The sequence below is a fragment of the Rhipicephalus microplus genome, chromosome 4 (assembly GCF_043290135.1).
Source record: "Rhipicephalus microplus isolate Deutch F79 chromosome 4, USDA_Rmic, whole genome shotgun sequence".
NCBI lineage: Eukaryota > Metazoa > Arthropoda > Arachnida > Ixodida > Ixodidae > Rhipicephalus > Rhipicephalus microplus.
Genome location: NC_134703.1, coordinates 157,597,246 through 157,622,371, shown reverse-complemented (window position 1 = coordinate 157,622,371; position 25,126 = coordinate 157,597,246). Strand labels below are relative to the sequence as shown.

General features: G+C 43.0%; 1 protein-coding gene across 1 annotated transcript in view; it reads left to right on the top strand.

Moving 5' to 3' along the window:
* Window positions 1-486: 486 nt before the first annotated feature.
* The window catches only part of LOC142814440 (sperm-specific sodium:proton exchanger-like), a 50,971-nt gene continuing 26,331 nt past the window's right edge, over window positions 487-25,126 (top strand). Inside the window, exons 1-8 of the mRNA XM_075893200.1 lie at window positions 487-700; window positions 4,844-4,984; window positions 5,170-5,268; window positions 7,271-7,541; window positions 19,260-19,403; window positions 22,588-22,759; window positions 23,233-23,314; window positions 24,015-24,199. Of these exons, the coding sequence (XP_075749315.1) occupies window positions 487-700; window positions 4,844-4,984; window positions 5,170-5,268; window positions 7,271-7,541; window positions 19,260-19,403; window positions 22,588-22,759; window positions 23,233-23,314; window positions 24,015-24,199 (1,308 nt within the window). The remainder of the gene's footprint in view (window positions 701-4,843; window positions 4,985-5,169; window positions 5,269-7,270; window positions 7,542-19,259; window positions 19,404-22,587; window positions 22,760-23,232; window positions 23,315-24,014; window positions 24,200-25,126) is intronic.

Below are 25,126 nucleotides of genomic sequence, written 5' to 3'. Positions count from 1 at the left end.
TATTCAGTAGCTGAGTATAATGCATTTCTTCCAGCGTAAAACGTTTTCGTGTCAAAGTTCAGCTGAAACAGTGTACTGGCTTCATAGAAATCATTTGAGTGCCATAATTACGAGGTTTGCGTAGTGAGGTCACTGTGCTCTTGTAGGGGCATTGGTTCGGGCTTCCTTAAGCACAGTTATATCCAAGAGTTATTTGTGGCCCGTAGTCGGTAAACAATAAAACTGATCATGTTCACATTGATTTCACTGCGGAAAGTTCACACTACAGCAGTGAAATATAGACATTGCTTTATTACGGTGATTCGCGTGCCTGTAAAATCCCATTTGAGAAGTTGCGACCACGAAGTTTTAACACCTCTGCTTAGCCGGAAAGTAGTGTGAAATTGCAAACACATTTTCCGAACAATCTGAAACGCTCTACTCTGACCTCGGCGGTACTTCGCAGGCTTCTTCAAGGCGTTCCAGAGGCAACTGCGCGTGCCGTACATGAGTTGGGTGTACCTGCTGACCACGCTTCTGCTGTGCCTGATGTCGCTGACAGGTCCACTGCGCCGGAACAGCGGCACGGTGGCGGCTGTGGGCGTGCAGGCCATCCGCGCTTTCGTGCCGGCCTTCGTGGTGCACACGACGCAGGGCATCAACAACTACATCTTTCGCCGGTGCCACGTTGAGATCATGGTCTTCTCTATCGGAACATTCAGTACGTCCGTCAACCCTAGCAGCGCTACGATTGGGTGTGTCTCTCGCAAGTGGAGGCTGCCTCGGCAAAGCGTATCAACACATGCAAACAGCCCATTGACTCTGTAATGAACAGCTTTGTTTGCTATTTCAAACCTGTAGAGTGATATTGCGAACACACTATCAAACAGATGAGTGTAAATACCACATCGTGATTTCACCAATAAACGTGATCGGCTAAAAAACACTCGACGCTGCTTTTCCACACGTTCTTCGATGAAGAAAACGATGTACAACGACAAAATAAGTGCTTCAAAGAAAACAACGTATTGCGTTCCACATGAAAGCTTTTTTAAGCTTTTATTTGGTCAGTTTACATTGTTGTCTTCACCATGCTTAACCCCAATCAGACGGCTTTCCGTCGAACTCTCGATTTTGCACGTTACTGTTTCACCATTTCATTCTCTTCTATTTTTTTTTGTAACGCGTAAAGAAAAGTAAAACAGTAATATGCGTGAGACTGGCTTCTCTGAATACATTTTTTTTTGTTACTGTTCGTTTGTTTGGTTTGGCAGCAAAATGTAAAAGAAAAGAAATATTACGACAATTGGTGATATACAGTATGTATTATTTCATAAAAACTTTGGTCATTGAGAAGAACACTTATCGGAGAAATACCAGATTTATGATGTTCAACAGTGTTTTTCCAGGTTGTGCTCTTCAATATTCTATGCTTCAACGAATTCTCTTATTGCCACAACGTCCAGTATACGGAAAACAAGTGCTAGTATTTGCAACTCATTTCCGCAAAATGAAGGAAATGAGTTGTATACAAGCTGCAACAAAGCGTGCAATTTGAACAGTACGTGTCATGCGTGCCTGCTCGAAACGAGAAAAAAAAACAAGGTAGCATCAACGACGTTTGTGATTGAAAAGACAATCTCATTTTTAAAGTAGGGCCAGTCAGCTTAATATGGTGCTTCGTGGTAACATGCTGCGAGTCATGAGAACTACGTTACTTTACAGCATCGGCTTGTCACTGTTGGACATTCACAGATGTGAATTATATCAAAATTGTTGCGGCAGTGTATGCCTATTACGACGTAAAAAGGATCCCGATTGCAAAGGGCGTTGCCTCTGGGCAACAACTGGAACGAACAATACCCATAGCGTCAAATTCTGCACTAGTCCCGTTGCAGTCTTGTACTTTGGGACCCTCTTCTGTATATTTTACTCCCTGTAACATCCTTTCATGACATGATAATAAACTGATTGATTGATTGATTGAAAATAGTGAAGTTCTCTAAACCAGTGAGAAGAGGTCGGCTAACTGGCTCATGATTTCAATTACTGTGACTCTTACTGTTATCCGGCCACTAGTGGGAGCCTGAGGCAGTCTGGGAGAATAAAGTTTTGGCTAGTATGAGTCGAAGCTAGTTCTTTTTTTAAATAATGGTCTTTATAAGTCTTGTGAACGTTAAGCGCAAAATTTTCTAAGTCTGAGTAAGCTTCACGTTTTATTGCCGACATATGGCCCCATCTATGTATTATATAATGTATTATATAAGCTTATGTTTACCCTGTTTACGCTGTATCGCTATGCACAACCTCCATATTTGTTGGTCAGAGGCGTCCATTGAAAAGGGGGGGGGGGGTTGCCATGACTCTTTCAGGAGAAGTTCCTAATAACACTACCTCATAGGAGACGTATATTGTAAAAGCATCCTCTAAGCTTAAACTATTGATAACTCATATAAGAAGGTACATGATTGAAAGGCAGTAAACTCCGACTATGTGATCAACGAAAAAAAAAAACTACCGTGTCGTAAAATTTCATCCGACACGTATGACTTGTATCTGATAATTTTATATGATCATGCCGAAGCACATTATTCATGTGTTAATATGAGACATTTGGATACGGGGTATGTGTATATTAAGAGCATTCTCGATATGGCAAATCTACGCTAAAGGACTCATGAGTCGATTCATTTAGGATCACGCCAACCCCAGTCTGGTCGTGAGTTGAGGTCTGAGGGAGTCCAGCTGAAAAAAAAAAAATGTTTTGTAAGTTGTAGTACAAAGCGAGTCCGGTTGAGAAAAAGTATGCTAGTAGGGTCCGAGTGAGACTGGTTTGATGAAAATGCTGTTGAGCCTGAGCCCAAACCTAGCGCTCCAGGACCTCTGAACTGGCTACACTTTTCTTGGAGACAACAATGTCAGTGAGATTACGTGAACCCCGAATTTCAGTGTCTGCCAGTCAGATAAAAAAATTAAGCAGCTTGCACAAAGTCATGCAAGCCCGCTCAACCCTTGTTTTTTCTCTTTCCCAGCTTTTACTCTACTTTACCATGCATGACTATGCTCGCCCTTTTTTCTATTTCGTATGTTTTTTTCTATCTCTCTGTCTGTTTCTTTGTTTTTCTATATTTTTCTTTCTTCCTTTTCTTTGTTTTATTTTTCTGTGTCTTTGCTGTATATGTGTTTTTTTTATCTCTTTGCTGTTCGCTCACGTAATATTTTTTCTCGTGATCTTTATATCTCGTTCGATTTCTTTTTCTTTTTCTTTATAATATTTATTTTTCTTTCCTTCTCTTGTGTACCTTCTCTCTACTTTCCATCCTCTTTACTCTCACTTCTCTTTGGCATTACTTTGCGATACTATACTATGCTATACAAGGCTATGCATGTATTGTTGAGTGATTACGACACTCACCTTCGGATTGTTTGGATGGAGGTGATTGAGTGCGTGCCACTTCATGATAATTTTGGCTGTTTTCCGATTCTTAGACAGCACGTAGACAGTCTACGAAGACTGCTTAGAAAACAGCATCGAGCCCATGCTGTCCGAGAAATGGAACACATTTAGACGGCTTTCGTGCACCGAAGCACCACCTCACGTCGAGAAGAAAAAGCTAAAATAAACAAGTGTAACAGTTGTAATTTCTGCTTATGTCGTGTCGAAATAAAAAACAAAGAGACGTTACTCATATTGAGCGTCTGGGAAAGCATCTGCTTGAGTGCAGATGATCATTCGAGCGAGATTTGATCTATCTGAGCGATTTGCTGAGCCACCATCTTGTTTAGACAGCAATGTAGCCTGCATCGTATTTGTCTACGATGCGGTCTTTTCGGAGCTGTCTATGTTGCCGGCTACGCGAGAATTGGAATGGGACTTAAGATGGCCGCCGTTTATTTAGCTGTCTATTTAGCCGTCTATGGTGAGTATCAGAACACACCATTCATATCTACAACATAAAAAACATGACCACGACAGCACTGCTCTAAAACTCCCGTATAGTTCTTATGTGGCTCGGAAAATGAGCAAATCCTGCTATATACCTGTTCCGTGGGTGGTAAACACCGATTAAGGTTGTATTGTTATCAACCTCTACAGAGTGCTTGGGGGGTGCCTGAGCGCGCCGTTTCTTAAAAGAAAATGCTTAATTGACGACGCATAAAATAGAACAAGTCCTACTGCTTCACAAACAAGCGCGGTATATATGCCATCGTGCTGGCCCTTATATATCCATGTTTCAATGTGGTTCCAGAGAACTCTTCTAATTCACAGCATCTAAAAATTGGAAGAAAATTTCCAATCACCATTCCCGCATTACTACTAGCTAAATTAGTGCAACATCAATGAAACCAAACAGACAAGGTAACCAAGGAAAGCGTGAGGTATCTGATCTTTAGTAGTTACAATAAATACGTGAAGAAAAAGGTGGGATAAACCTCAGTCAACACTAACTGGGGTTGGCTTTTCTATTCATTTGTATTTTAGTACCCTTTAATTGGTTTGTTGGTTTGTTTTATGTGATGACAGATATCTTTTAGTTGCTTAGACGGGACATGACGGGAATGTCAATGGCTTTCATGGTCAAGGCCGTTCCAGAAGTAGAAGCTAGCAGGTACAATTGAAGATCAATGTCAGTAAATATATTCAAGGTCGCTACGATGCAAGAATCAATAACCAACCAACAAATATTACGTAAGTTATTCGAATAACTGCGGGAGAGGATACGAAGCATACGTAAACAGCACAAGCACTCCCTGTGTGTCAGAGAGAACTTAATTTTTGCGTGAAATTTTGAGGAACACGTCATGATTTCGCGTCTTTGTGACAAACTGTTCAGTGGTGAATCGCAACGGTGCTTTGTTACAGGTATGACCGCCGTGATGGCTTCGGCGTACGCACTTCGCAAGGTGTCCGACGGAACGTGGAGCGTCAGGGAGTGCGTCTTTTTTGGCCTCTTCATGTGCTCCGTCGAGCGAGTGCCCTTGAGCAGCGTCATCTTCGATGAAGGTATGTTCTAAGGTACCAAAAGTGGTCGATCGTGCTTTACAAAACGGGGATTCGTCATAATGTTAATTTGCTAACCAATATAGTTTTTTTATAAAACTCTATATCACAACATTGCACTACTGAGTAACGCGGACTTCGTATATGCATCACAGGAACCTCTTTAGCTCAATATTTTATCATTACAGGTCGCTATCCTGTAATTGCCACAATGATTCAATCGGAGGCCCTGTTTAATACAGGAATGACGTGGTGTATTTTCGGCTTTCTTCTGGGAAACATAAACCGTAAGTCGACTGCAATCACTTTGTTATTTCCAGATTGATTGATTGATCAGTGAGGTTTATCGTCTAAAAACAATCATTTGATTATGAGAAATGCCGTAGTGGAGGGCTCCGGAAAGTTCGACCACCTAAGGTTCCTTAATATGCACCCAAATCTGAGCACAGGGGCCTACGGCACTTTCATCTCCATAGAGTACCTTAGTGACTAGACCATCACGGTGGGGCACTTTGTCATTTCCAGCAGTGGGCTCAAGATGCATGGGGGCTAAATGTGCCCAGACCTAACTTATAGCCCTGAAGGTCAAGTATCACTAAACTATAATCTTCAAAGTATTGCTTCCTGGTGTAGTCAGTGGAGTATGGAATTAAATGCTGAAAAAACAATCTATATGTCAATCGCTAACAAGAATTTGAGAAACTGCCGTTCGTCTACAAACTAGGTTCCGAGCAGCTTACAGAAGTCAGCGAGTATAAGTACCTGGGAATCACAATAACCAACACCCTTAGCTGGAATGCTCACATTTCTAGCATATACAACTTTTCGGTCAAGAAACTTTACTTTCTCAGACATAAGCTAAAACATACACCTGCTAGTACTAGGGTAACTGCTTATACATCACTAATGCGACCTAAACTCGAAGATGCCTACGTTGTCTGGGATCCACACACCAAACTAGCATTCATGCTCTCGAAATGATTCAGCGTAAAGCTTTGAGATTCATCTTTTGTAAATATCGTAATAGTGATTCACCCTATAGTCTGATGACGCAGCACAGCATTCAACCACTTCAGTTACGTAGAAAAATCCAGAAACTGAAATTTCTGTTTTGGCACAAAAATAATATTTTAGCTATCAACCTAAGTCATAATTTAGAATCACTTACAGCTCGTAAGACACGATATCGTCACGCTGACTCTTATCGTAGAACACCTTATCATTGAAGAACTAATCTTTTCAAATATATCTTCTTTCCTCCACTATAACTGATTGAAACAACCTATTTTTCTCACGTCTAGTAGTAGTAGCAGAAGAAAACTTTATTATGTACATTATCCAGGCAGGCTACAACTCCAGTGCCACGAGGAATATACGGGGTGAAGAACGTCTTTCTAACGCCAATATTTTAGAACATGCAATCACTCGACACTACAGTCTATAATATGCTATATGTATAACTTCACTATTTATTATCTCGTGTTGTCTGATCCGCAGTCTAATAAACTATCACAACTTCTAAAGAAGGTTTATTTCTTAATTTTTATCTCTTGTATGTGAGTATCCACCTATCACGCACTCTTACTAATGTGGCTTTGACTTCAAGTATGTGAACATTTACGCCTGACTATATTTTGGTGCCAACTTTTGGTTTTTGGCTACATTTAGTGTCTTCGTTTCTCATTGTTCTTCTATTATAATTGTATGGTTTACGTTATTCTTCTTTTTATGTTTGTTTTTGTTTTATATTGTGTTATTTTTGCTCATTATGCATTATTGACATTTCCAAATGTTTGTGGGCGTTTCGCGTTGTTTAAATGCGTTATTTGATTGTACATTCACCTGCCCCCCTGCTTGGGCCAATTTTTGGGGGCCTGCAGTATTCTGAAAAAAAGAAGAGTCATCTCGCCGAGGCAAACGAAACTCTACACTAAGCGCTCGCTGCTGGCAGCGGTTCGCTTCCTTCAGTTGCTGACAAAGAAAATACCTAAAGTGAACAGTGATTTTATTTTAAATTTGCTTAGATAACTTACTCCGACTCTATTTCTTTATCGCATATTTCTTTAACGCTATTTCTTTAACGCAATAACGCATTCTTGCGTTATTGTTCTCGTGGGTATTTCACTGTATCTTTCAAAAGTAGCAGTTTGGCCGAGTTGGCACAGAATGAGTCGAGCTGTAGCGTTTACAGGTAATTAAATCATGCTGTCAGGCTGTTAGGGACAATTGCTTTTTGACGCTTTCACGTAATCAGTGGAGCTGCAAATATCATTTGCGATTTTTCCACAGAGTACTACGACATGATGCTGTTCCCGATCCAAAATCAACTGGTGGCGGTTGTGGTGGCGTGCGCTCTCGGGGCCGCAACGATGAGTGTGCTGAAAATGATCACGTATGGCACCGACTCGGTCGTCGTGGTGGTGATGTGTGGCACCTACTTCACCTTTTTCCTGCTCGAGTCTGTTAACAGTTCCGGAGTCACTGGCGTCATCGTTTACACTATGGTGGTGACGTCTGACCGACTCATCTCCTGCTCTGAGCTTGAAAGCTCGCTCGAGGCGTGAGTGACATGTTTCGTCGCGACGCGCTATTAAGGGAGCCCTCTAATATACTTCACAACCTCATTGTTTTACTTGTTTCTCTAGCTGGTTGTGTATACTGAGGCGAAAGGACCCTCTAACGCTTGAAAACCTCGGTGATGAGTGATGACCGCATAACTCGAAGGTGCTCGCCAGAACTATTGCGAGTGGGAATGACGAGGAGGGCACAGACGTGTGGATGGGTAAATGTAACGAACGTAAACGTAATTACAGCAATGCATCCAAATAGCATTTACAGCTCAACTTCTTTTTTCTTTATCACGTTTTTTCACTGAACGCGGAAGAGAATAAGGGTGTACGACTTTCTCAGCTGGAAAACTGCAAAGCTGCTCGGTCAAATGATGCACCGAACGTCACGGTGGAGGAGAAAACGCGCCGGTGACGCTCCCGCCGTTTTTTTTTTTTTTGTAGAAACTAAAAGAAAAAATGTAAGAGCGTTGATATGTAGACGCCATCGCAAAAAGAAAAATCACTAAAGCTGCAAACTAAAGTCTCTCGATGATTGATTGATTGATATGTGGGGTTTAACGTCCCAAAACCACTATATGATTACGAGAGACGCCGTAGTGGAGGGCTCCGGAAATTTAGACCACCTGGGGTTCTTTAACGTGCACCCAAATCTGAGCACACGGGCCTACAACATTTCCGCCTCCATCGGAAATGCAGCCGCCGCAGCCGGGATTCGAACCCGCGCCCTGCGGGTCAGCAGCCAGTCTCTCGATGAAAAAAGTTTACATTGTGGCGTCACTCATCGTTCTCGAGCCGTCCTCCTCACTCTCTTGTTTACCCCTCCGTTTCTCTAAAATCCACGTCTGTAATTGGTGCTTTCCTTAATCATGATCTTGCAAGTGGCTGATGGTGTTATTTGTTATTATGCAAAAGGTTCAAAACGAGTACGCATGCGCATATGGCTGCAGCCATATTCTCGCCGTGACCAAAGACGAAATCGTAGCCAGGACATAAACTGAAGAGGAGGAGCGCTTCAGTTGGCACCAAGTCGGCCAAGATTGTTTTGCGGTGCTCGTTCAATACAATATACGAGTTTTTAAACAATGCTCGGTTGCCGTAAAACAAGAGAAAACGGTTTTGCTCTCTTCAACTTACCTTGTGCTATCCGAAATGAAGCACGCCGTGAAGTGTAGCTATGAAACATTTCACGCGAACGCTTTCGAGCATTTCCGTCGACGTATACAACAACGCGGATCTGCGAAGAGAGTTTATTTATCGGTTTTTATTGAACCGCCAGGAGCGCGTCTAATCTGTGTCTAGTACATGTCAGTTGCTGCAAATACTTGTGCGTATGCACGTATACTTAGCAGCTGAAGCGTGTAATTAACACACCTTCAGGAACATTTCACACTTGATGAGTTGACTGGGGCGTGGCATAAAGAAAGCGAAACGGGCTGCTTCGGGACACCTTGTCGAGGAACGAGAGACGAGACGGTGACGATGAAGCCGTGCAGTGGTCGGGGCTTTTATTTGGGACGCGGACGCGGGTGAGGTCGCAGCTGCAGCGTCCAGCCAGGCCAAGAGCTAGGCCAGAAGAACTCTCACTTTTCAGGAACATCCGCGCACTGCTCAAGAATCTTCTAGCATCACGATTGTCAAAAACACTCCCAAGCATTTTCCCGAGCGTGAACATGGTTAAGTGCGAATACACGGGGTGATGCTATGAGGGGTATTTATTAATTCGCACTATTATATTTATTATTCACACTATGGTGCCTTTATGGTGTAATGGTTCCTGGGAATCGCAATTTGATCACAAGGGGGAGTTTTCGTTAACTCACTGGCGAATGCCAACGGATTTTAACTTTACTCCCCCTCAAGACCCGCTTTCGACGGGAGACTGAGAGAGAAGGCGGGCGCGCGAGAGAGAGGGGTGCGCGCGCAGCTGCAGCGAGCGAGGAGAGCGGAGGAGCGAGCGAAGGTGGAGAGGGTATAAGGCGCGTTACTGACACCGATATCAGCGTCGCGTCCGTGGCTTCTTCGGTAGAGCGTCGCGCTGCGGCCCGCCAAGTCCTCTTTCTTTTAAAGATAGGGAGAAGACTGCGGACGCCGCTGACGGCGGTGGATGGTTTGGGGTCGCTTATAAAGTGTATTCACACTTAAAAGGGCACATTTAAAAACCGCCATCGCAGTGCTGCTAGTCAAGCGTTCGTACAACGCTGTCCATTGTTTTTTTCTTGCGTCTGCACAAGCCGGTTGTAATCACTCGTCACAACGTCACGCCGTGTGGTCACTGTCAGGATCCAGCAAGAAGCGCGTTCACTGTGTCACAGCACGAACAAAACACATTCGGAGAACTGGACTAGTTATAACTGGACGAACTATGATGTACGACACGAGACGCCAAGGCTAGTGGCGCAAATTATAGTGCTGCACAACGTTGCCACTTCTGTAACGCACATCCCACTTGCTCTTGTGTTGTATCGTTTATGTTCATAAAAATAACCATCTATTCTACGACTCGTTTCGTTCAATGTTGTTTCAAATACACCTATTCGCTGTAGGCAAAAGTCGCTACCTTGGAAACTTGTTTATTCTAGGGATCTTATGCAAAACATTACAGAAGCGTTCACGAGTGGCCTCGTTTCACCGTTGTCGGTCGCTCTTAAAATGCCGCATTATTTGTTGGCATCGCAACAGCGTCCTCAATGCGTTGGACATTACGGGCAATATGGCATGGAAGCTTTCTGTAAGGTAAGGCTTTGAGTTCATTTTATTGGGCAGCCTCCCGACGTCAGAGGGCGAGAGAAACACGGTCAGGTGAGTATGTGAAAGTTTACTTGAGGGTAAGCATTGATTTTATTGTGTTTGGATATCTCTACGCTGAATAATTTGCACTGCATGCCCCCCATCGCTGCTGTTCTTGTGGCACATATCTCTTAAACGTTTAGTGTACGCAACCAGCCAGCAAAACTTGTAGAAAAATGAAGTTGTGAAAAGTGTTAGAGGACCCCTTCAAAAGTTAGGTGCCGCAAGAACGCAGCGACAGCGGCTCCCAGTGCAAAGATATTTAGCGTTTAGTTATAAAAATACAATGAAATTGATGCTTACTCTCAGAGCGTTTTTCGCGGGCTCACCTGCCCATGTTGCCTTCGGCCAGTGATGTCGGAAGGCTGTCCAATGAAATGGACTGAAAGCCCTAACGTAAAAGAAGCTTCCGTGCTATATTGCCCGTCAGCACAACTTATTGAGGACGCCGATGCCATGGTGACAAATGATGTGGTATCTTGAAAGGGAACGACACGTGTGAAATGACGCAGCTCGCGAACACTACTATATTTTTTGTAGCTATGCTGATCTTACTTTTTGCGATGGCACCTATAAATCAACGCCCTTACACTTTTCACTTCAATTTCTTCAACCAGAGGGGACTCTGGCGCTGTGATCGTTCAGCGACTGTGGAAATTTTGAGTGTATAGTACTCTGATTATCCTTGTATTTGTTCTTGCGCGCCTCGAATCGTCCTTCTGACTTTCTTTATTGCTGTGTTTAGGTTTTGTTTCGAGTAAACGAACGCACCCTTTTGATCTTCGTGAGCCAATTTGAAATAGTAAGCCCAAAAGATTACGGTGGCGAAGTGCAACCCCTGAACATTTGCTGATTTTCCTCTTTGATAAAACAGCCCCAAGCCGCGTGAACACTAACAAAGCCAGAAGTGCGAAGATTAGACAAATCGGTGCACTACCTGCCATTCTCATGCTCGCTGAAGCACCATGCGTTGCAGCTCTCATAGACACTAGTGCCAGAGTTCCCTCTAGTGTACATTTAGGAAACCTTTGATTGAAACAACGGCGCCCGATGCGTTCCCGTGCGTTTACTCCAAGGAGATTTTTAAAAATTTGCTGGAGTGGAAGCTACCGCAGTGCTTCGCCAGCAGTAGTGAAGCCAGCTTTTGCCCTCCGAAGATCTCAGAAACATGCTATTTTCTCGTGGCGCCCACGTAAACATCAAGTGGCTTAGATTTGTTTGTCTAACGGAGACGTTAATTTTAAATTAAAAGAGAGTTGTTTATGGAGAAATAATCTGCAGAGTATTGGTGACATAATCTCGAACAAAGTAAATTTGCCTCGAATTGGAGGCTTACTTAAGAAAACTAGTAACGAAAAAATTGGCAGATCCCACGTGCACTGGGAATCGATGATATAATAAGCACGAATAGGAAAGGTTGATATGTCACTTTAAAATCAGCACAACGTTACGAGGTGTAAATGATGTCGTACATGACTTCCGTGTCAGGATCATCATGTTTGAATGTGTCGCTTGCCTTTGTCATCTGTTCACGTTATGCATGTGATACCAAATGTAGTATATGTGCAGCTAGCGAAATGGCCGCGAGCTCGCTATGAGCATGGTATGTTGTCATGTTCTTACATGACATGCGTGTCAAGATTATATGTTTGCACAAGCCATATACTGCGTCATCTATTGACGTCACGTAACACCAAATTTGGTATATGTGGAGCTAGCAAAACGGCCGTGAGCGCATCGTGAAGGGCCCAATATACGCCAATGTAGTGTTGACGCGCACCCACGCTTGGCACAGCGACGCTACGTTAGCTAAACGCGGGCACTCTATAGTCTGATGCCAGGTGCGACCGGAGCGACCAGCATCCATCGGAGCGGCCCGACGGCAACCGGTGCGAAATGCGACAAGATGCAATTCGCGCCAATTCGTTACCCAGACAACACTGCTTTGCCGTCTTTACGTGACGGATGGACGTGAGACGCGGTGAAACGCGCATGCATCGAAGCAACGCAGGGCGGCGAGCGCCTGGGAATATACGACAGGACCGACGCCTGGCGCGGCAACGCCGGCGTGACGCGACGAAATGCACTCCGGCGAGCACACGCACCGCGTCACGTCGAATTGTATTAGTGCCTTTACTGTGATATGTGGTCATGTTCTCACATGATTCGCATCACATGATTATCATGTTTGCACCAGTCACATACTTTTGTCATCAATTGACGTCACGTAATACCAGATTCGGCATATATGAAGCTAGCGAAACGGCCGTGAGCGCAACATGAGTGAGGCATGCAGTCATGTTGTTACATGACGCGCATGCCATGATTATCATGTTTTCATCAGTATCATACCTTCGTCATCCTATCACAACCCGTAATACCAGACTTGGTATAAGTGAAGCTTGCGCTACGGCCGCCAGTGCATCAGGAGCGTAGCATGTATTCATGTTGTTACATGACACGCATCTCATGACTATCATGTTGGCACCTGTCACATATTTTCGTCATCCATTCACGTACCGTAATACCAAATTTTGTATATGTGGCGCTAGAGAAACAGCCGCAAACGTGTCATGAGCGTGGCACGTAGTCATCTTATATTACACGTATCGCATGATTATCATGTTTCCACCAGTCACATACCTTAGTCATCCATTCACGAACCATATTACTAAATTTCGTATGTGTGACGCTAGCGAAACGGCTGCGAGCGCGTCATGAGCGTGGCATGTAATCATGTTGTTACATGACAAGCATGCCATAATTTTTGATGTTAGGGTCTTTCATTGTGTTTTCCATGCAATCATGCCATCCATACCAGTTTTGCAACATGCCATGTGAACGAAACCACCGCAAGAACTGCAGGACCATGAAATGTAAATCATGACATTTATCACAGACATGTCACGATTTTCATGTTAAAGCTACTCAGATATGTTCTTCATACAGTCATGTTATTCTAACCCAAGTTTGGTATCGATACCATTACCGAAACGGCAAGTAGAGCAAAAAGTCGTAAGCGGCTAGATAGATAGATAGATAGATAGATAGATAGATAGATAGATAGATAGATAGATAGATAGATAGATAGATAGATAGATAGATAGATAGATAGATAGATAGATAGATAGATAGATAGATAGATAGATAGATAGATAGATAGATAGATAGATAGATAGATAGATAGATAGATAGATAGATAGATAGATAGATAGATAGATAGATAATGTAAATTATGACATTTATCACAGACATGTCACGATTTTCATGTTATAGCTACTCAGATATGTTCTTCATAGAGTAATGTTATTCTAACCCAAGTTTGGTATCGATACCATTACCGAAACGGCAAGTAGAGCAAAAAGTCGTAAGCGGCTAGATAGATAGATAGATAGATAGATAGATAGATAGATAGATAGATAGATAGATAGATAGATAGATAGATAGATAGATAGATAGATAGATAGATAGAGAGATAGAGAGATAGATAGATAGATAGATAGATAGATAGATAGATGGATAGATAGATAGATAGATAGATAGATAGATAGATAGATAGATAGATAGATAGATAGATAGATAGATAGATAGATAGATAGATAGATAGATAGATAGATACGCCTAAAATCGCCGAAGCTCGCTAAGAAATGCTTCGCATTTAAAAACGCACTTGGAGCACTATCTGACCCGAAAACGTTGCCACTTTAAACTCGTTGGGCGTGCGAGGAAAACGCTCCGTATAAATCACCGAACGCCAACAGCTCATCAAGCCCCTAGTAAGATGGCTGCCGCAGCCGCCTCCTTACGGTTGGCGCGCCTTCACTCGTGGGCAAAAAGTCCCACTCCAGGAATTTCTTTGAACCACCTCGGTTTACTCCAGCGCCGTATCGTTCGGCACATTCTTTGACCGCGGCTTTGCTGTTTTTAAGATGTAAAGTCGGGTATAGCTTTTCTCTTCCACGTTTAGTTAAAAATCATGCTGAAAAGAACAATCTTATAGTATTCTTAATTTTGATGCTATGCCGCGAATACATTTGACGTTAAATTTATCCAATCGCAGGCCTGTGCTGTTAATTGTCATTTGCCCTCACAATAGTTCTCGTGAGCGCCAGTAAAAGTTGTGCAGTCAGCACCAATGTTTTCAATCGTCAGCGGAACTCTCTAAATGCATTGTTAATGCTATAACTTTATAACTTTTGTCCAGTGTTGGTGATCCCGGGTTAACGCATCGAGCTAGTCATCAAGAAGTATACTCCCCAGCATCATAACCTGTGCTGGGTAGTGACGACTCTCAAGAGGGAGTATTAACATGACGTACATGATGTTGTTTTATATGATCAGCGTTTGATGTGCTGGTTAAAAAAAAAATGACCTGCAGCTTCTTTGGTAGTTTGGCTGTGAAAGAATATCGATTACTTACGTGCATGTTCTTCATTTGCTTGTACCACGATATGTGCGTCTGCCGCAATCATTTAGTTGATAATGTACGGCCACACATGTAGACCTAGTTGCCTCGAATAGCGCTCACTGTTGTTATAATAACGGAGTGACACTTGTCCTTATGGCCACAGTTTCACTCGTTTCGAATTTGTGACCGAATCTCCTTTAAAGGGCCACTCATCAGTTTTGAGAATTTTGAGCTAACAAGCGCAACGCGTAGATGAGGCATTCACGATCATGTCTGCCAAACTTTGCTAAGCTACGCGCCGCGGAAATGGGTAAAATTTCAAGATGAACGCAGCTCCTCCTTCCTTCGGCGGGCGCGCGCCCAGAGAATAAGGGCATGACGTGCACCCATGAATTTCCCTACATCATAGAGTTTCATACAATAATAACTACATAGGAATCTGGCACTGCGACTGTGTACCCCCATGGGAATTACGGAAAGTACAGGCTTCGAATTGTATAGGTTTAACTTGCGTAGTGTCTACAGACTTTTTTCTACAGTTTCAGTTTCGTTCTTCGCGAAGCGCGGGTAGTGGGGTGCGGGGAAAGAGGCTGAAGCAGTGCCTTTGTTGTTAGAAGAGGCTGACGACCACTAGATCTCCTGATTTCCTGCGACGCTGGAGCTTTACGAGTCGTATTTGACAGCCTAAATGGTTCAATCACCGCTGCACATAGATGTGGCGTCTCATTCCAGTGCAGGATATTGACTCGAGTTCCTGTTTTTCACGAGCACGTATTGCCAAATCCTCGTTTGAAATTAACTGCAAAGCGATGATGAAGCAAAGTAGACGCACCGTCACGCTCCGCTGACTCGACTTCACAACAAAACCAGAGGGTGCGTTGAGGGCATACCACTGGGACCACTGCGACAGACCCACCTAGCGTCGCAGAATACGAAACAATGAGTGTTTCACACTAAATACTGTACTGTTATTTCTATAAATAGATAATACATACTTTTGAGAGAAAAACGAGCATGTTTGTTTTCAAGTGTTGTAAAAAAATATTTCATTAAAGCTTGATGCCAAATCTACAACGCAGTGGCACAGCAATGCAAACCCTGTTGGTTAAATTCGCCCAGGTTTCATTTTTGCCGTCTGGTCGCGAAAACTTTTTGCAATAAAGTTTACGCACAAATAATTGAAGCAAGTTTAAATTAAATTTTAGTTCATATCACTTTGTTTTACACGCGAAAAAAAGCGCCGCCAATCCCGAGAACATAATCCATTTAAAGCGGATCCAAAGCCTGTACTTCCCATGATTCCCATGGGGGTACAAGCGCCGCTGAAAGAGCCCGCGTAGACAATAGCGCCAGATTCGCTCTAGGTATTATTGTATAAAACTCTATGCCCTACATACACGGCAGAACAGTGACATTTGGCGTTTACGTAGACGACAGTGCTCTTACGTTGCACACAGTGGTACGTGGCATGGCGAAAATTATTTAACATTACAAGCGTAGTTTATGTAATTTGTTTCTTGAAGAGATTACTAAAAGTATACATAAATAATGAGACGCAATAAGGACATGTGAGCGTCTTTTTTTTCCACTTTTCTCCTGTGAATTGCAAAGAGATGCGGGGCTAATGTGTCGTCGTTGCGCATGCGTTCGTGTCCTCGCGGTCAGCGCATCGAGCAGACGACAGCCGTGGAACGCTCCTACGCGTTCGCGCACTAATTGTGCTCATCTATTCAACCGCGTCTAAGCCAGCGTTTCTAAACTATCCTGAAGAAACAGGCAGTGAACTTCTGAACAACGATAGTCAACCCCCCCCCCAAAAAAAAAAAAAAAAGAAAAGAAAACGCCGCTCGCGTGCACTGGGGTTGGGCTTGTTCGGGCACGTCATGTGCACGTGACCTCTTGGTAGAATGCCGGAAGGAGTAGGAAACGGGCACGGAGGAAGGAAAAACCTTTCCTTCCTCCGTGGAAAGGGGTTTGGCTTGCGAAGGCAACGCTGAGGTGCAGCAACGCTGACTAAATTTCAAGGCCGAAAGGCTGCCGCAGTGACGTCAGAGGTTGGGGGACCAGTTGCCCAACTGAGCATGCTCAGTAAGACTTTTTTTCCACATCTTTTATTCGGCCCAATCAAACCGCAGCAGCTGCGAGAGCGGGAGCGTTGGTTCTCCTAAAAGTTGAACGAAACACAGGCTTTCCGCAGCGTTCGCGGCGTAGCTGGGCCCCCACCCTGTGACGTCACTGCGGCAGCCTTTCGGCCTTGAAATTTAGTCAGCGTTGGGTGCAGCCAGGTTCCGAGCTTGCCTCCTCTCATCCTCGTTTCGCACCGCCGCTGCATAAGTTGCGCCATTCTTGAACCTGTCTCTAGCGCCGCTTTAGAAAAAAAAGAAAAAAAGAAGAGAAAGAAAGAAAGAAAAAAAGAAGGAAAAAGAACAGCTTTCTCAGTTCGTATTGAACCGATAGAAAAATTCTCTATGGCAAAATGTTCGTCATCGGGCACCCAACAACTTCGGCCTAACTAAAATTTGGTATGAAGCCTGGTGAGTGGCTATTTAAAGAAAGCATTGGATGCCTTCCGAAACATGTCGTATTTATCTTCGGCGTCCCGCGCCGTCAGCGTGAACACGAGTAATGCGAAAAAATTGAAGTGATGATGTCGCCACGTGACGTCAGCATTACTTCACATATCGCCGAAATTTTTATTGTCATAACGTCCCTGACATCATGACCATCATGTCACATGTTGACGTCATCACAACACACCCTCGCTCTGCCAAACGGATTCTGATGACGGAGGCAGTGGAAAACCATGTAAGGTGCAGAAAGCTTGCAATGCCTCTGTTGTGGAGGCTGATGAAAACGGCGTTCCGCGCGGAAGGATGGCAAAGGGAGGCAGGAGAGGATCATTATATACACTGAAGAGAAAAAGAAGACGGTTGTTGCCTTCGAGTCGTCTTCGGCGAACGAGAAAGGGACCCTGTTAGTTTGTAACACTTGATCTTTCTTGGTCGCCATAGCTAATATGTTGAACGTTATTGTTGCTGGGAACACATTCGTGGTGCACTTAGGCACGAGGGTGCATGAGGGTGTTCTGGTGCACAATCCATTAAAAAGAGAGAGCCAACAAAGGACTAAAATGAAGGCTAATAAGAAGCTTTGGTATGATGCACCACGCTATATATTCTGATTCCCTGCACCTCTACAGTCCCTGCTAATTATTCTAGTGGCAGTACAAATGTTTGCATGAACTTTCTTCTGCAAAAGCTTTTACAATATGAACATCAATTTTGCGAATACTCATGTGGAGATTCTTGCAGGGATCTGCGACTGTTTAAAACAGCGTCGAATGTGGAATATTGATTGAGTTGTTTGCCCAAATGGCGTTGAGTGCCAAACACTTGATGAGGAATTTGCAAACGCAGCCTCACTGTGTAGCACTTTTAACTGCTTCAAAGAGTTGCGGCAGATCTATACCTTTTGTAAAATGTAAGTTGCAATAACCATCTAATGAACTCTTGCACGTAGTTCCCTGAAATTCTTAGTGTGAATTTGAAACACAATAAGATCTGTTTTTGTTTTGTGGGTTTGTGGGTCAGTGCAAAATTTTTGATAGCGATTCAGGAAACTGAATCCTGAAAAAGTAGGAAGTCCCATATTCGGAAGTTAACTTCAAATGTGCCCGCTTAGCACCGTTAGTTTTGATCTTTGCTGGTTTTCGCCAACACTGATGACACATTTAATCAAATCAATTGGAGATTGCAGCATTTACGAATTTGATTGTGAGGGACCAAGTTTCGCGGGAAAAATGCTTATGTCCGTCACGCTGGCTACCTATTCACCCATCTTCAAATGCGATAAAACTTAACGAGTTTTTTCACTGTTCAAAGCTTGACTCTTACCTTTGATGACGTCCAAAGTGTCAAAAAATAAAGAATGGTCTCATTTGTGAAAACCTATTGATTTGGAAACCTAATGAAGGGTTTGTTATACGATGAGAAATGACATATTCTTAATCAATATACAAAAGTCGGAAATGTTATTTTACTGGTGCATGTATGCTTAGCTTATAAAATCGTACTTTGGTCTCTGTTTCAATCTGTGCCTCCAGTAGCTCTTTTAGATGCCCGAAAATCTACCTTAGATGTGCAATGGCGCTTATTCAAAGAAACCATCTTGAGCCAAATAATGGCTTGGGTTTTCGGTTTAAAAAGCACGATTATGATAACTACGCTGAACTTACTAAAAGTGGTTCTATTTTAGCCATCCGCTGGGAGCAGGGGTGCTACTTCTGCAAGCACTATTATCAGTGTATGGCTCTAGTGAAATTCACGAACAATTCGTTGTTCTCTTGTCAGTGTTGTATTGATCTACTAGGTTTCGCTATCAAGCCTTTTCTTAGCTACTCATCTTTGTTCATTTATTTCTGTACCACGGTATATTAAAACTATTCAAGGCGAAGGTGCATACCACACGATACCAATGAAAATTATGCGTAGTGAGCACCGGTTCATTGGCGCAGGTACTGGTCTGTGTTACTGGACTGGACTGGAACGCTGACGACGTTCATCTGCGCCACGTTCACAGCCTACATGCTTGTCTACTACTTCCGCACCTACGACTGGCAGGAAATAGTCCTCAGCTACGTCGCCAAGATGACCATGCGGTGAGTGCGTGCAATGCTTTTGAACCTGACAGTGCTAAAGAGTGCCTTTCACGAAAATTTCTGTGCCGGTGCGGGCATCCTTCGTTGTGAAATTTCAAATTGAGTGGCAATCGAAACCAGGCCTTCTGTATGGTTTGGAGGCACTCAGTCAGAGAGGCACATCGTTGCTTGAAACCGCTTACGTGATAAATTCTATGCAGATACCATCTGATGCCAGGAGTTCTCTTAGCACATGTAATGTTGCGTGGTGGATGTGTAGAATCGTGTCAGTTGTCGAGGCATTTGAATCGAACAACCAGTATGGGATTTTAGAGGCCCACCAATTTGAAAATGTTCAATTTAAAAGACAGACACGCAGCGCGGCTATATATGTATGAATATGCATGAATATCTAGAACGTTATGTGTCACGTGGGAGGCTAACCATAGAAGGCAATTTTACCCTACCTGATCATCAGTGACTGGATGACATCTAAATTCCATCGGCATCATCCGCAATCATCAAGGATATTTAACCTCCATCGGGTGGTCACCCAGCCCACACGTATTCAGAGAACTACATGAAATATTATTTATGTGCCATTTCTCGGTCATCACTTCCCGCTAGAAAGCACAAATTGACAAATTTTGCTAGGCATGTAGGATTACAAAATACCATATTGCCCCATCCGCTTAAAAACCCCTGTCCCTGTCTCTGAAAAGGGCAGCATATTTTACGCTTTTTCACATGCTGATGGCGTTGGTACATTGTTAACATTTGTTGTGAATTCACTGAATAATGGAAGATGTATACTAACGCTTCTTTAAATATAGACACTATGTGAAAAAAGTACACAAAATTATATTTTTTAAATGCGAAGAACTTCTTAGCGAACATACATACATACATACATACATACATACATACATACATACATACATACATACATCCCATCCCATCCCATCCCATCGCATCCCATCCCATCCCATCCCATCCATCCATCCATCCGTCCGTCCGTCCGTTCGTTCGTTCGTCCGTCCGTCCGTCGATCTATCTATCTATCTATCTATCTATCTATCTATCTATCTATCTATCTATCTATCTATCTATCTATCTATCTATCTATCTATCTATCTATCTATCTATCTATCTATCTATCTATCTATCTATCTATCTATCTATCTATCTATCTATCTATCTATCTATCTATCTATCTATCTATCTATCTGGCCGTCTACGTTTGGGTGCTCTCGTGGTCACCCCTTTAACCTGGCATGAACCAAAATTACCATGGGATGGTAAGATAGTTCGACGAATATAACGCACTGGTCAAGACATGAACAGTACCACAATCCCCTCGCGTACGTCGTCAAACACTTCCCGCCAGACAGTGGCACATACCTACGGGTGTGTATGTGCTGCTGGTATGCGGGAATGTGCCACAGGAGATTGACAACACTATCTACCCAGGAACAGCGAGAACGCATATGGGAAACTTTACCGCGTGAGCATTAACAAATGCCCAACATCGGTAGCAACGACCCAACAAAGGCATGGAATAAATATCAGGGTTCGAGCTGGAATCGAACCAAAACATTCTGCGTGGCAATGAAGCATTCTGCCACAGAGATACGCCAGGTCTCGGAACTACTTTTCAAACAGACGCTAATCTTCGTGAAACGTCATTAGTGCTTACTGTGCTGCCTACCCATTTTTATAAACAGTACATATGTAGTCCTTTGATACATCCATCACGTCGTGTTAACGTGTATTGTGGTTAGGTGCCATGCGCTGAAGGTGATTTATGTAGCGGTGTTCAGGGCCAGCATCTCCGCGAGCAGAAGCGCTTCATATCAGCTTCTGGTGTTGCTAATACGCTTGTTCTATTTGGCATCGTTGCACGAATGCAAACAACTGGTTATGTACACATTTGCAACTATTCAACATATGTCTGTGCATGCAAAATTTGTGCATATATTTAGCGCCATTTCATGTCGTGCCGCTCAATAAAAAAGTTGCAACACGGTCACCTTTCCTCTGCATGCTTCGCATAACGTCTATCCCCAGGTACGTGAGATCTGCCGATTTATTTCTTTAGTCTTAAAAAGTATGCACCAGTTAAGTCAACAAAATAAAAAAGAACAAATCTTTGGATAACGCACGAGATATTTTTATGCTAAACGAAAAGTAATATGGCTGCGCAAAACACTCGAGATAAATTCAATGCACGTTAACAGACATGTACTCAACCTATTCATAACAAATATGAAATCAAAAATCAAGGCAGCTGAGAGCTACTATCTTCTAAACCTTTTCTTAAGATCTTAAAAAGCGGACCACAGAAAGTTCGGAATCAGCTGAACCTAAAGCACCATAACAGCCCCACCACAAACAGTGATCATAACAGATACTCTGGGAAATTTTCCAACCCATATTTTCAGACAAAGATAATGGAAAAGAAGCCTCTATAGTGTTATGCGATGAAATTCCTATCAAGCCACTCAGAGTCATTGAACCAGTCCTGTTACATCTGTTATTAAATAATCACAGGAAGAAAGCGATCAGACCTGATAATTTATAACATACCGAATATGTTTATTAAGGAATATGCTAAGTAGAGTGCTAAATCTTCAATAAGCCATAAAAGACCTCCTCACTTCCTGCTGAGTGGAAAATTCTAAAGTATTTCCGTGCACAAATGTGGCTACACATCACACGCATCTAACTTCAGGCCAATTTGCTTAACCTCCACAGTATGTGAACTTCTCGAGCGCACAGTACTTAAACACTTATTTATATACCTCGTACACGAATCCATTCTGTGACTCATTTTGCTCAATAATTCGATTATTATTATTGCGATACCGGTATGTTGAATACAAATCTGATAATTATAGTTGGTCGAAAATATTGTCCTTCAAGACCTGACTGCTGACGACGTGCCTCCAGAAGTGTAAGTAGTAATGACATCAAATAGCAAATGCCCTGCTTTCTTATCAACTCCAGAAGAAATGGAACAGAACCTTTTTTATTTCATACTGACAATAGACCATTTTATATTGCAGCTCTGAAATACAAAAAAAAGTGAGAACCTTCAGGACAATTGTGACGGCTTAACTTACCCATACGGAGTTGAAAGACGCCTACCTAGATGCTTGTATAAGAATGAACTGCGGTGTAGACCCTACATCTGCTCGTATCGCAGGTGCATAGCGGTGCTGATGTTGTACCCCGTCATCGGCCACTTCGGCTACCGCATCACGGCCAAGCAGGCGATTGTGCTTGCCGGAATGGGCCTGAAGGGCACCTACGTCGTGTCCCTCGCCACGTTGTACCACATCATGTACCAGGACATCCACACCGAGAACCTGACGAAGGTTCGAGTTGCGCTACCGCGATATGTAATACGCATTTTGCTTGAACAGCCGTGCGGAAGTTTTCGGTAGTGTGCAGGATATTTTCTGCTCAAAGGGTTTGTAGAGCAGACGCTTCTCCGAGTGTGGTGTGAAATATATGTGCTCTTTATGCACACAGAACATGTTTTCCTGTCGTTCTGGCATTCTCTAGACCAAAGCAAGAGAGCGTAGAAGGTCTCAAGCACTTTCAGTAAACGTAGATACGAGATCATCGGTGACTAGAATCTATACTTCTATTTTCGAACGACCTCACAACCATTTATGTAATGATTTTCATCTTGCACATGTTTTCGTACAAAATATCTACCATACCATGGCTGCACTTGCCTAATTTTTTATATGAGTATTGTTTCGGATGGCCGTGCTGTTGCAGCAAAACATTCTAAATCATTGTAGAACATCTAACTCAAAACTTCTCTCATTTTCTGTTGCAGTCGTTTATGTATGTTGCTTCGGACATGATCCTCACACAGTTCATAAACGCCTCCCTTGTTCCCTTCCTGCTCAAGGTGCTGGGTAAGCTGGCGCAGTGCTTTCGCCGACGATTGTTTATTGGATAATAAACTGTTGCGGATGTGTAAACAGGTCAAAACATGGAAAACTAACAATTTGTGATTTTCAACAAAAAATTGAAGTGACGTGGGTATGTAATAAACATCTTTGGTAGAAAATGAGCTCTGGAAGTCCGCGGGTGTGCACAATAGCATGTGTGACGTTGTATGCTGCATAGTGTGAAGCCATCGTTTCCTAGCAATGTTTCCGCCGCTCCAAATTGTTCAGTGAGAGAGAAAAACTCTACTAAAGATATGAAACCTCAGTACAGCTCTGCTAAAAGAACCAAGGCCTAGACATCACACAGGTCATTAGGTTTCAAATGCTCCAATAATGCTGCAGTTTTTAAACCAAGCTGAAAAAAGCTATATCGATTGCATGAGCGGCTTTGAACAAAATCGCTCGCCGGAATACAGACGGCCACACAGCACGCAACATCAAAGCTCGTGAGCACACCAATGCTGCCCGATGGCCAGGCCCTTAACGTATTTCTAAAGGAATAATGAACTATAAATTCAGTGATCGGCTAAACACGCTTATAATGCAGCTGTTCATTCGGGAGTGCACAAGGATTAACACTCGTGGCATTCTTACGATGAAAAAGTGATGATGTCAATGGCCCCTTTGCAGCGTGCACGAACGTATGCACTGTCTGCGTTCCCAGGTATCCTCGACGTTTCTGAGGTGGAGTGGCGCACAATGAAGGACGCCGTGGCGTACCTGCAGGAAGCGGTGGACGTAGCGGCACACATGAGCCGCAACAACCCGTATTTCCTGGTAGCCGACAAGACTTGGGTGATGCGAAACACGCGCATTCGGAACCCGCTGGACTTCATGCCCCGATACAAGGCAAGCATTACGCTATATTTGTTTCAGCTACGAGCACTGAACCATATCTTTATCACTTGAGAACGCGACACAACACATTTCTAAGCACGTTCAACACCCTACAAATGTGACAGTTTGTGATCGCATCACTTATGACTCATTCAAAAAACAAAGCTTGATGGTTAGTTGCTTATCGATGAGGGTCCCGAAGTCGAGCGACTGTAGCGGATCCCTGGTAATAAGAACTCAAAAATAATAAATTACACAGCATTTCAAAACAACTTTACGCAAGCGAAAGTGTAGTGAACGTACTAGAAAAGAAGACGAAAGAACAACAGCTTCATGGCTCTACAGCCAATGCAAAAGAATTAGTTATAGATGTACATATGTACGCCATGGATTATGTCTAAATTACACACACTTCGAAGTTATGAACACACTTTAACATGGGAAATAATGATTGTTGACAACCTGATTAAACAAACCAAAATTTGAAAGATGCTTGTAGTGATGATGATGATGATCATTGTACTGTGTATAGGGCAAGTTGTTCCACAATTGAATTGATTGATATGGGAGGTTCAACGCAGCAAAACTACCATATGATTATAAATGACGCCATAGTTTAGGGCTATAGTATACGGAGATTTTGACTACCCGGGTTTCTTTAACGTGCACCCAAATCTGAGTACACGGGTCTACAGCATTTAAGCCTTGCACCACAATTTACACGCCATAATTTATTCAAGACTAGTATATGTATTTTTGTTTAAGTAGGCAGGCTAGAATACTGAGTAAATAATTTTAGGTAAAAGAATAATTGTTAGAAGTTTAAAGATTAAGAAGTCCCCTGCACACTGCAGTATACTTCATGCATTTACACGGCTACGGTAACTTGCACATTGTATACATTTTTATTTTCAGGAAAAGGTTTTCTATTTCTCATCT